We start from the raw sequence: 13090 nt of genomic DNA on the forward strand, positions 1-13090 counted from the left end.
CAGGCTTGTAAAGATACTTTTCTTTTATCCTCATCTTAAGAAACCATGGGAGTAAAATTGAGCTCTTGCGCTTTTGATCACAGGCTAATACTCCTGAGCTCAAGAAATCAGTGTCCCTGCTGTCACTGAGTACTCCAAACAGCAATCGCAAGAGGCGGCGTTTGAAGGACACACTTGCTCAACTCTCCAGAGAGACAGACTTGTCACCTTTCCCTCCCCGTAAGCGCCCATCGGCCGAGCATTCCCTTTCTATCGGCTCCCTCCTTGACATCTCTAACACACCGGAGTCCAGCATCAACTGTGCAGGTGATTCACAGGCTATGCAATTGATGTTTAAAATCGGTTGGAATAGAATGAATGCTAGAGTACAGAGAAAACCCTTCCCACAGTGATTATGAAAAATTGCCTTCAATTAACTTTGTTTTAGTGAGGTGAAAAGGTACAGGAGTAGGCTCCTACTTAATGATTGCTTGTTTGTAAGTATCTTGTTCTTTCGATGTTGGGCCAGCCATGTGCATGTATGAGTCCACCCCTCCTGGGCCAGAACCTTTCCCCCACTTGAGAGAGTTCTACAATCTCTAAGACCTCATGGTTCTCCTAAGTGAAGCTGGAGGTTGGACATGCAGCCTCATGCTTTACTAACTGAGCTAGCTCCTGGCCCAAAGGTGGGTGTTCTTTCTTTCTTTCTCCCTTTCTTTCTCCCTTTCTTTCTTTCTTTCTTTCTTTCTTTCTTTCTTTCTTTCTTTCTTTCAGTTTTTTAAATTTTCAATTATTTTGGATAGAGACAGAGAGAAATTGAGATAAAGGAGAGAGACACCTGCAGCACTGCTTCACCACTTGAGAAGCTTTCCTCCCTGCTGATGGGGATGGGGGCCTTGAGCCAGGATCCCTGTGCACTGTAATCATGTACTCAACCAAGTGCACCACCACATGCCCCTGGAAAATAGGGCTTAATACTCCTGCTTTACTGGTGACTAATCTGAGTTTAGACAAAGTGATAGAACTGTTGAGAGTGAACTCTTTCACAGTAAGGAAACAAAATCCCAGGATATGGCGCAAGAATTCTGGAGAAAATAAGCACAGAACATCAGGATGCTAGGCAGGTTGTCTGGGGAAGGCTAGACCAAAGTCATCTCCCCAGGTTTGGGTCATGAGGTGACATATCACTGAAACCCTTGATGGTGGCTGGGAAGAAAAGTAAGAAGAACTGGGGAAATACTGATAGAATGAAGTGATGGAAGAAATTATGAGCAAGTGACAACAAAGTAGCAAATGGATAAAAGGTTACCTTGGCATAAGAAGGAATTCATATTTTAGGGGGCCAGGCAGTGACTTATCTCCTTAGAGCACATATTATAATAGACAAGGGTCTGAGTTCAAGTCTCCAGTTCCCACCTATAGTGTGGAAACTTCACAAGTGGTGAAGCAGGACTGCAGGTGTCTCTCTCTTTCTCTACCTCCCCTCCCCCCGCTTGATTTTTCTTTGCATCCAATAAATAAATGTAAAATTTTTTTATTCACATTTTAGAGGACAACAGTGTAGTTGCAGAGAAAGAAAATTCAGGTTAAGTTGAAAGAAATGTCTAGTAGACATTTGAACAGTGGATTTATGATTAGATATGTAATTCTGAGAATATTGCTTCTGTATGCATGGACATAGGATAAGAGTTGAGCCTTAAGGGTTAAAGTTTGAATCTGTAGTACAAAAGACAGGAGAAAATCAACCACACAAGGCTACTGATTAAATTGTACTAATTTACTAGCTGCTGTGCATAACAAAAGTATCCTCATTGGTGAATTATCTCTTCAGCCAACCCACTAGATCATGATGCTTTATTATTGTTGTTGTTGTTGTTGTTATTCCGAGAGCACTGCTCACCTCTGGCTTATGGTGCTAAGGACTGAACCTGGGAACTCAAAGCTTCAGAAATGAAAATCACTTGCATAACCATTATGTTGTCTCCCCAGGACAGGTGGTATTTTTTTTTAACTTTTTAAAAAAATATTTATTTTCCCTTTTTGTTGCCCTTGTTGTTTTAGTTGTTGTTATTGATGTCATTGTTTTTGGATAGGACAGAGAGAAATGGAGAGAGGAGAAGACAGAGAGAGAGAGAAAGACAGACACCTGTAGACCTGCTTCACCAGATGTGAAGCAACTCCCTGCAAGTGGGGAGCTGGGGGCTAGAATAGGGATCCTTATGCCGGTCTTTGTGCTTTGTGCCACGTGTACTCAACCCATGTGCTACCGCCCGACTCCCAGGTGGTATATATTTTGTTAGTCCTTGCATACTATAATGTGCATTCAACTAAGTATGCTATCACCTGGCCCCCAGTCTGTATATTTTGAATAGTAAGATTTTTGTCTCTCTTTTTCTGTAGAATCTATAAAATGCTGGATATGTGTACATGTTTTCTGTTAAAATTTTCCCTTTTCTTGCCTTTAGAAACACCAAAGTCTTGTGCCAAATCTTCTAAAAATTCCACCCCAGTTCCCTCAAAGCAGTCAGCCAGGTGGCAAGTTGCAAAAGAGCTCTATCAGACTGAAAGTAATTATGTAAATATATTGGCTACAATTATTCAGGTAAGAGTCTGTCTGCAAAATGACTTCTGTTCCACTGTTTCAAAGTTAACAAGTCTAGACGATGCTATTTCTTGCAAAAAGATTATATAAGCATGGATATTCAAAATGAAAATGTATTACAGAAACTGCTGCTAGGGAGACTGCCTGTAAACAGTAGTTATTTTCCCTCATGTAGAGAGGAGGGTCCTCCTTAGATGAATTCAGAAGGGACCAAGTTAATTCTCATCAAACAGTCAGAGAACTGCACTGATACCTTTATTTACAAATGATTGACAACCTTTTCTGAATGTGTGCTCGAATGCCACCGCTTTATTTAGCATGGTATGTTTGAGAAGAGACAGATGCAATGAAATACTGGGTTGTTGGAAAAGTCATGATGTATTTTTTTCAGTGCAAAAAATGTGTGATGATTTTTTGACAACCCAAATATATCCCTGAATATCTAAAAATGTAGTACTATGGGTATTCTTAGTAAAATGATCAGTAAATAATAAGTAAATACTAATTCATTGTTTCCTAATATTAAAATACACTTTAAGATTGATAGAGATAGCATAATAGTTATAGAGTCTCATGCCTGAGGATCTTAGGAAGTACTATATCTTTATTTCTTTTTTCTTTTTAAATAATTTTTTGATTTATAAAGTGAAGATACTGATTTTATTGAGATATTGAAATAGGATAAGAGGGGTATAATTCTACACAATTCCACCACCATAACTCCCTATCCCATTCCCTCCCATGATAGCTTTTCTATTCTTTAACCCTCTGGGACTGCGGGCCCAGAATTGTTATGGGATGCAGAAGGTGGAAGGTCTGGCTTCTGTAATTTTTTCCCAGTTGAATATGGCCGTTGGTAGGTGAATCCATACTCTCAGACTGTCTCCCTCTTTCCCTAGTGGGGCAGGGATTACAGAGTAAGTATTGTGCCCCACGTTGGGCGTCATTTGTTGTTAAAAATTCATAGGGCTCTAGCTGGCCGGGCTGGCTTCACGGGCAGGTAACAGAGACGACCAGAGACATACGGCTGGGCAGGGAAGCTGTATTTATTCAGGAACAACAATTCATAAACTAAACCAAACTAATCACCAAACAGAACTCTGCTGTCTCTTTGCAGCGGCGCAAGCACTCTTTCTTCCTCTCGAACTCAGGAACTCTCTCGGGGTTTCTTGGGGCGGGGCCAAGCAGGCCCGCGAAACTAACAAGACTGATCCAATTCTCTTGGTGGGGGAGAACTAGAACCCAATGTAAAGCATACAACAGGGATCTGGGGAGGTGGGGCTCCAGGACACATTGGTGGGGTCTGCTGCCCAGGGAAGTTCAGTTGGCATCGTGGTAGCATCTGGAACCTGGTGGCTGAAAAAGAGCTAAGATAAAAAGCAGAACAAATTCTTGACTAAATCATGAATCTAACGGCAAGAATATTGCAGATGAAGATTTGGGGTCTCCATTTTGGAAAAAGCTAGTAGGTCTATTTTAGGTATATTCTAAGGGGGGGTTCATGACTTTACTAGCTTTTGTTTGAGTCTGACAGCTAACATGCAGGTGGACCCCTTTTTTTTTTTATTGTCGGGAGATGATGTCCTATTTGGAAAAAGGACTAGAAGCTGGATCAGGGAAGAGAGTAGCTCCCAAATATGGGGCAAGTATATAAACATTGTTAACTAAACCGCCCTGGTTTGAACTGGGGCTCATAGTCAGCACAGGAACCTGTGTATCCTCTGTATCCCTGTAGGTCTGAGCTCACATTCTATGGTCACGTCTAGGAATATTGTAGGCTGTACTAATTTCAGGACCCATTTTCCTCTGGTAGTAGGTACAGTATGTTGTTCAACCTCCCTTCAGAGAATGGGCCATTCCCGACTATTGTTGATCTACATTGACAGCCAGGTCTTATAGGGGCCCACAAGGGGGGGGTCCATTATGTTGTTCCTAATGGAGATGACCAGTGACAGTGGAGAGAGGGATCTGTTAGAGGTCTAGGCCCATCATGCCTATGTGGGAATCCCAGAATTCCCTATCTAGGGCCCCAGATGATGGGGTGGCCTGGTAGTGACCAAAGAGTCATCTTTACAGTGTGCCAGTCTCTTGCCCTTATCCAGCTTTTATAATCCTTATTTTGTCTGACAAGATTAGCTTTGGAGTGATTGAGGGAAATGGAATAATAAGTAGGTGAGGAGGGTATCTAGGTCCAAGTAGAAACTATTTCATTAGGTACTTTATGGTGTCTTTTTTTAGATTATATTATTTCTAAAGATTACTTTAGGTGAGATTGAAACCGTGTTAAGAAATGAACTAAAAGTCATTAGGACTCTGGCATCTGTATAAAGAAATACATTTGCTTTTAGTCCTGAATGAGGTAGGGAAAAACAGAACTATCACCTTGTCTTTGAATAGCAGAACTATAGGAAGTTCCTGATTGGGGTTTAGTTTTTAAGTGACGCAGTAGGGTTCAATGAAAGAGCCTCTAGGTACTGGCACCATTGATGAACTGCATTAATAAGACCATTGATATGGAGAGATTTCTTTTTTAGTAGTGATGGACAAGTTTTTCTTCACCATTAAAAATTTAGCAGTTGTTAAGGACTCATGAAATTGCTTCTGTATTAAGTGAGCTTGTTTTAAGTCATCTTTACTCTCCTCCTCAAGAGAAATTATTTTAGATGAGTTTATATTTATGGACAGATAAAGAGGGAAGAAAAAGAGACACCTGCAACTACTTAATGAAACTTTCCCCGCTGCAAATGGGGACTAGGGGCTTGAACCCAGGTCTTTGAGCTTAATAATGTGCCTGCAACAGGGTGTACCATCGCCCATTCCCTTAGAAGAGTTTATTGAAGTTTTTGTAGTCAGTCACAATGTAGTTGAGTAGCATACAGTTCTCTTGGCATATACTGTTCATATACTTTGGTAGTATTTACTACCTAGGAATATAAATTTTTCCAGAATATGACAAATGCACTGATGTTTTCAACTTCTAAACTGCATATGGGGCCAGGTGGTGGCACACCTGGTTGAGTGTACATGTTACAATGTACAAGGACCCGGGTTCGAGCCCCCCGGTCCCCACCTGCAGGGGGAAAGCTTTACAATTGGTGAAGCAGGGCTGCAGGTGTCTTTCTGTCTCCCTCTCTTTCACCCCCTTCCCTCTCGATTTCTGGCTGTCTTTATCCAATAAATAAGTAAAGATAAAGAATTTTAAAAAAGAATTTAAAAAGTAAATTGTATATTAGGTTCACTAAAACTTCTTTTGAGAAAAAGCTCTCAAAATTATTAGACTATAAGCGAAGTTACATGGCACTTTGCTGTGTATAAACTCAACCAGGCTCAACCAGGGTTTTATTTAAAAGGTTGTGGTCTTAAGTTCACAGTGCTGTTCTCTCTCAAATTGAAGACTGCTGTGTTTTCTGAAATTAGATTTGGAATAACATACTTTTCATTTAGTCCCCAAATTAAATGCGTATTCAGAAATACTTAGCTATTAGTATGAAGTATTGTGCCGACCATTAAAGAGGAGTCAAGCTTTCATGAACTTAGACTGGAAATGGAGATAAAACATGATTACAAAGCCAGGTGGAAGAAGCATCTTGAGGGAAAGAAGAACAAACAGATCTTTCATCCTCAGATTCAGTCTCTTCTCCCTAAAACCAAGTTTCTTCACTACCATTTTGAAATAGTTTCTTATATTAAGTATATCCAGAGATAGCTGACTAGTTGTCTTATTTTTAATTAACTTAAATGAGAAAGTAGAAATTACTCTTGTGTCATACTAACAATTTTGATGTTTTGTATAACTATGATAAACTTTGTCTCTGTCACTTGTTAAATTTTTATTGGGGGAGGGGTGTTAGTGACTTACACTGCAGTCTTTGACTCACAGGCACAGCCTCTCATCTCCATGTTGTTAGTTGTCTGGTAGACACTCCTTTCCCCAGCCTAGAAACCTTTCCCCAGAGTCCTTTGCTATGGTGCCATTCACCATACCTAGTCCAGGTTTCATCTTGTGTTTCCTTTTTATAGTCCTTTTTTTTTTTTTTTTCTTAAGTTCCATCTATAAGTGAGGCTATTCTCTTAGTCATTCTCTTTCTGATTTATCTCACTCAACGTGACACCTGGCCAACATAATACAAAGGAGATGACCTCATCATTTTTAATGACTGCACAGTGTGTGTGTACTACAGCTTTCTGAGCAACCCATTAGCCACTGGGCATCTGGGTTACTTACAAGTTTGGGATTTTACAAGCTGTGCTGCTTTTCAGATAGATTTCTTTGTTTGACCTGGGTATATCACCAGGAGAGGAATTGCTGGGCCATAAGGGAGGTTCGTTTTCTTTTTTTCTTACATATATTGTTTAAATGATTTTATTTATTTAAAATGAGAAAGATAGGAGGGGAGAGAGAACCAGACATCACTCTGGTACATGTGCTACTGGGGATTGAACTTGGTACCTCATGCTAAAGAGTCCAATGCTTTATCCATTGTGCCACTTTCCAGACCACAGAGGTTCATTTTTCTATCACTATTTTATTATAGGAGCGCATACACACACATTTAAGTAGAATACAATATAATTTAAAATGTTGTAAAGAAAACAGATGTCTCAAATTTAGAGAGAAGTAATTAAAAGAAATCTTACCTATCATTTTATCTTCTTTTATTACTGGCTATATTTTGGGTGATCTTTTTTTCTCATCTTACAATCTACTGAAACTAGTTTTTTCTCCCTTTTAGTTATTTCAGGTACCATTGGAAGAGGAGGGACAACGTGGTGGGCCTATCCTTGCACCAGAAGAGATTAAGACTATTTTTGGTAGCATCCCAGATATATTTGATGTTCACACTAAGATAAAGGTAAATTTGTATCTGTTATGTCAGTAATAATTTTTTTGCATTATGTGTATTTATTATCTTTCAGTTATTTCTCAGCTAAATAAGTTTTTAGTATTTATCTTATTTTTATTATTTATATATATATATATATATATGTATATATACTATTTATTATTAGAGAGGGCCAGAGAAATTGAGAGGGGAGGGGAAGATAGAGAAGGAGAGAGACACCTGCAGCCCTGCTCCACCACTCATGAAGCTTTGCCCCCTGCAGGGGGGGCCAGGGGCTTGAACCTGGATCTTTGCACACTGTAATGTATATGTTTAACCAGGTGTGCCACTGCCTGACCCCTTATTTTTTATTTTATTATTGCCACCAGGATTATTGCTGAGGGCTCTGTGCTAGCACTACAATATGAATCCACTGCTCCTGGCAAAGCCTTTTTTTTTTTTTTCTTTTTCTTTTTTCTTCCTACTTCAGTGGATAGGAAAGAGAGAAAGTTAGAGAGGAACAATAGAGAAAGCTAAGACACCTCCTGACCTGTTTTAGCCACTTGTGAAGCTCCCCCCCGCAGGTTGGGAGTGGGATTTAACCCTGGGATCAGGGTCATGGTGATAAGCGCAATTAACCAGGTGCTGCACTACCTGGCCCCAGTTATATTTTTCTTATTCTACCATTATCACTTTCTAATGTTATGTTTTTGCTTTGCTTGGTTACGTGTGCTACTACTGCACTGGGAATTTCAGATACTGTGGTGTCTTCCCCTGTCTCTGAACATTTCAGTCTGGAGTGGCAAAGCCCTAGTGTTACAAAAAAAAAAAATGCAACTCAATGAGTGTTATATATACCTTTTTCTCCCAGATGTTTACAGCACATATAGATTTTAGGCTCAAAAAGTTCTGATGAATTTCAGAAGATGATTTTCTGAATTAGGATATAATCCTATTTAAATAAAAATGTGTATAATATTTAACACTAGAAGTGACTTGCCTAATCCAGTCTAGAGAAAACTACCATATATTCTAACTGATCCACAAGGGAATGGTACAGAACACTAAAAAGAAAACCCACTTGACTGCTACTCTGATTTTATGTTTCTCAGCATCGGGCCAAGGATTTTCCCTCAAACAGAGACGGTCTGACTCTGATGGATGCCTTTGGCAGCTCCCTTGCCAATCTGACTCTCTTGTTTCTAACATGGAATTGCAGTATAGATCTAGTGTAACCTGGAGTCAGACAAATCTGAGTTTGAATATTGATCCACAACTATCTGATGTGAGGCAAATTACTTTTTTTTTCTGCCTCCAGGGCTATCACTGGGACACAGTGCTGACACTACAAATCCATTGCTCTTGGAGGCTTTTTTTTTTTTCCTTTTTTTCTTTCCATTTTATTGGATAGAACACAGAGAAAATGAGGGTGGAAGGAGGAGATAGAGAGGGAGAAAGACAGAGACACGTGCAGACCTGTTTCACCACTTGTGAAGCGGCCTCCCAGCATGTGGGGAGCTGGGGACTTGAACTGTGATCCTTGTTGCTGTCCTTGCACTTTGTACTATGTGCGCTTAACCCTGTGCACCACCACCCTGTCCCCTGTGACAGATTACTTAATCTCTAAGCTTTAGTTCCTAAGCTCACAGTTGACTAAGGTAGAAATCTTTATTTACTCAACAAGCACTAGGAATTAAAGTCAAACAGGAAACAGTGGATTGTTTTTCATAGTGTTTAGAGATTATTTTGCTTTTAGGAAGTGTTTCTTTTTTTTTTTTTTTTTGCCTCCAGGGTTATTGCTGGGGCTTGGTGCCTGCACCATGAATCCACCGCTCCTGGAGGCCATTTTTTTCTTTCTCCTTTTGTTGCCCTTGTTGTAACCTTCTTGTGGTTATTATTGTTGTTGTTGATGTCACTTGTTGTTGGATGGGACAGAGAGAAATGGAGAGAGGAGGGGAAGAGAGGGGGAGAGAAAGATAGACACCTGCAGACCTGCTTCACCGCTTGCGAAGCTATCTCCTGCAGGTGGTAAGCCAGGGGCTGGAACCGGGATTCTTACTCCAGTCCTTGTGCTTTGCGTCAAGTGCACTTAACCCGCTGTGCTACCGCCCAACCCCCAGGAAGTGTTTTTTTTTTTTTTTATAGATATGGAGACATTATGTAGTTTATGCTTTTAAAACTGACCACTAGATTTTCTTGTCAGAGATATATAACTTCCTGTATGACACTTTCCCAAATATCTCCTCAGACTTACTTTAACTACATAGGCAAATGTAGTTAATAGTTTATTGGGAATGCTCTTTGTTTGGGATTCTTTCCAGTGCAATACAAGTATTAATTAATCAAATCTTTTCAGAGATAGGAGTCATTTTTCTAAATTTTCAGAGTAGGAAATTAAGGTTAAGTAACTTGTTCAGTAACATAGAGCTGATAAGCCTTAGAGTTAAAGCTAACTCTTCAGATTCTACTACATAATATTGCTACAAGGCTAGTTTAAGAATCTTTTCTTCCTTTTTTATTTTCTGTGAGAAATCTTAGAACACCACTCAATTCTGTCATCTACTATGTGAGGGAGGAGAACCTGACCCTCTCACACACTTGTTTATTGAAAGTTCAGTCTTTTTAAAAAATATGTATGTATATGGAAGTCGAGCGGTAGTGCAGCAGGTTAAGCGCGCATGGCGCAAAGCACAAGGACTGGCGTAAGGATACCAGTTCGAGCCCCCGGCTCCCCACCTGCAGGGGAGTCGCTTCACAAGCGGTGAATCTGGTCTGCAGGTGTTTGTCTTTCTCTCTCCTTCCCTGTCTTCCCTTCCCCTCTCTATTTCTCTGTCCTATCCAACAACAACTATAATAAAACAAGTGCAACAAAAGGGAAGTTCAATCTTAATGCTTCACTTGAGCACTATAAGGTGCTTTCACTACTAAGGTGAGGTGATAGCTTATTGTGGTTTTGACTTGTGTTTCCCTAATAAGAGATATTGGACATCTTTTTGTATGAAAAGTATGTAATGTTTTAGGCTGACGAGTTTTTTAGACCAACAATTAGGAAATGATGATCAGTGGCACCAAATAGATGGGAATGCAGTTGCACTTAACCTTTCTGTCTGTTGCGTTTTCCCTGAGTACTGGGTACTTGTGAGAGAAACAGTATTACTTGCAAACCTTATTTACCATCTGGCCCTTTAATGTTTTTTCTTTTTTTTCCTTCTTTTTTGGCCCCCTATTATATTGTGTTTCTATAGCAAGACCAACAGTAATTTTTTGGTTTTTATTCACAGTCAATCATACCTGCCTACTAAATAGGAAATAAGAATTGATTTTAAAGCTCTCATTGACATTGACGACCCAATATTTTGCCAGCCCTTTCTGCTTTATTTTTCAGAACATAATCAAATACTGAATCCCTTATTGAAGAGAAAGATTGGTCGTAGTTTTACATTCCACTTACGACACAACAGACTTCTTTCAAATGACTATCTTGAAAATGTGAAAACATGTTTAAGGGGCTCTCAAATTCAATTTTTAATGTTTTAATTTGTGCTCTTTCAGGACGATCTTGAAGACCTTATTGTTAACTGGGATGAGAGCAAGAGCATTGGCGACATTTTTCTTAAATACGTAAGTTTTCATCTTAAAGTGTTCTCATTAACTGACAGGGAATGAAAGTTGGCTAATATAGAGCCTAAAAACTTTGGCATAGTTGTATTTGTATATAATATAATACTTTCATATTTATTTTATTTTTGAGGGAGATCAAAATAAGCCAGAGCACTACTCAGTTCTGGCTTATGGTGGTACAGTGGATTGAACCTGGGACTTCAGGCATGAGAATCTATTTGCATAACCATTATGTTATTTCCTCTACCCACAATGTAGTATTCTCATGGTAGTCCAAGATAGTTATTAGGAACATTACTTATCCCATCTTACTATATGATTTTACTACATATAGAGTCATTTTCCCTTCATAAATGGCCTCAGATGAATGATTTTTGTTTATTTTTAATTTTCTCCTAGTTGTTGCTATCTTTGCTGCCATTGCATTTTTTTTTTTTTTTTTAAACCAGAGCACTGTTCAGTTCTGGTTTATGGTGGTGCGGGGGATTGAACCTGGGACTTTGGAACCTTGGTTAAGAGTCTCTTTGCATAACCATTATGCTATCTACCCCGGCCACCCATTGCATTTTTTTTTTTTTTTGAAGTTCTTTTTTATTTTATTTTTTTAATTTATCGTGGAATTAATGTTTTACATTAGACAGTAAATACAGTAGTTTGTACATGCATAACATGTTCTGGTTTTCCATATAACAATACAACCCCTGCTAGTTACTCTGTTTTTGCATAAAAGTTTATACTATAACTGCTCTGCTTTGTTTTCATAAGAATTTTATAGTTTGCCAAGTAAAATAAGTTCATTTTAAGTAAATTGTTGTGAAGAGGCTGTGAAAGTTTCAGTTGGGTTTCTTAGACACATTTGTTTTTTGAAGTCTCTTAGATGCTTTTTCTGGTTGGTTGAAAGTTACAAACATGCAAATTAGTTACATTATCTTTTCGATAGCTGTTAAATTCCTCAATTGGCCAGGACATTTTTCTCTTTTATTTGTATGCATTTTTGTTACATATAGAGGGCTTTAATGGTGGCTTGAATCTTTCATTTGGAAGGAGAAAAAGGGCAAACAAACAAGCAATATATGTCCTTGGATCTGTTATTCTAATTGTTATACTCTATTAGTATAATTATTAATATATTAATCCTTAAGTATTAAATACGTTAACCGTTCTATTTATAGTCTAATATTTTTATTCATGGCTTTGTCATGTTTCTATCAGTAGAGTAACTTGAACAAACTTTTGTTTCTCTGTGAATCTCTATCTGCTTTCTTTTTCTTTTCTTTATTTATTTTTAATTTATTTATAAAAAGGAAACACTGACAAAACCATAGGAAAAGAGGGGTACAACTCCACAAAGTTCCCACCACCAGAACTCCATATTCCATCCCCTCCCTTGATAGCTTTTCTATTCTTTAACCCTCTGGGAGTATGGACCCAAGGTCATTGTGGGATGCAGAAGGTGGAAGGTCTGGCTTCTATAATTGCTTACCCACTGGACATGGGCATTTACGGGTTGATCCATACTCTCAGCCTGCCTCTCTCTTTCCCTAGTCAGGTGGGGTTCTGGGGAATCGGACATCCAGGACAGTTCACTGATCAGCTCTGGCTTATGTTGCTGCAGGGAATTGAACCTGGGACTTAAAAGCCTCAGGCATGCGTGTCTTTACATAACCATTATGCTATCTGCCCCTTCTCTATTTACTTTTCAAATTAAAACTTTTCTTTTGCGTGCGACAATCAAATTTTAGTATTAAACTTAGAGCTCCATTGTCTGATGGTGCCTTGTTCAAATGAATTTTTTCCCCTTTTTTTTCCTAGTCAAAAGATCTGGTGAAGACCTACCCTCCATTTGTAAACTTCTTTGAAATGAGCAAGGAAACAATTATTAAATGTGAAAAACAGAAACCAAGATTCCATGCTTTTCTAAAGGTAATACACACTTCTTTCAAATAAAAACTGAGAAATAATTTCTGAAGGAGTTTACAAAAAAAATTGTAAGCCTTTAGTAAAGATGTATCCTTGTAAGAATGCCTTAATGCCAGGGCTGGGCAGTAATGTACTTGGTAGCGTG

General features: G+C 38.8%; 1 protein-coding gene across 6 annotated transcripts in view; it reads left to right on the plus strand.

The window, feature by feature from the left end:
* The window catches only part of ECT2 (epithelial cell transforming 2), a 58952-nt gene that overhangs the window by 18922 nt on the left and 26940 nt on the right, over positions 1–13090 (plus strand). For all 6 annotated transcript variants that reach the window (XM_007517963.3, XM_060171968.1, XM_060171965.1 and 3 more), the window contains 5 exons: positions 84–306; positions 2445–2581; positions 7315–7434; positions 10957–11025; positions 12838–12948. In XM_007517963.3, coding sequence (XP_007518025.1) covers positions 84–306; positions 2445–2581; positions 7315–7434; positions 10957–11025; positions 12838–12948 — 660 coding nt within the window. The remainder of the gene's footprint in view (positions 1–83; positions 307–2444; positions 2582–7314; positions 7435–10956; positions 11026–12837; positions 12949–13090) is intronic.

The sequence above is a fragment of the Erinaceus europaeus genome, chromosome 14 (assembly GCF_950295315.1).
Source record: "Erinaceus europaeus chromosome 14, mEriEur2.1, whole genome shotgun sequence".
Lineage (NCBI taxonomy): Eukaryota > Metazoa > Chordata > Mammalia > Eulipotyphla > Erinaceidae > Erinaceus > Erinaceus europaeus.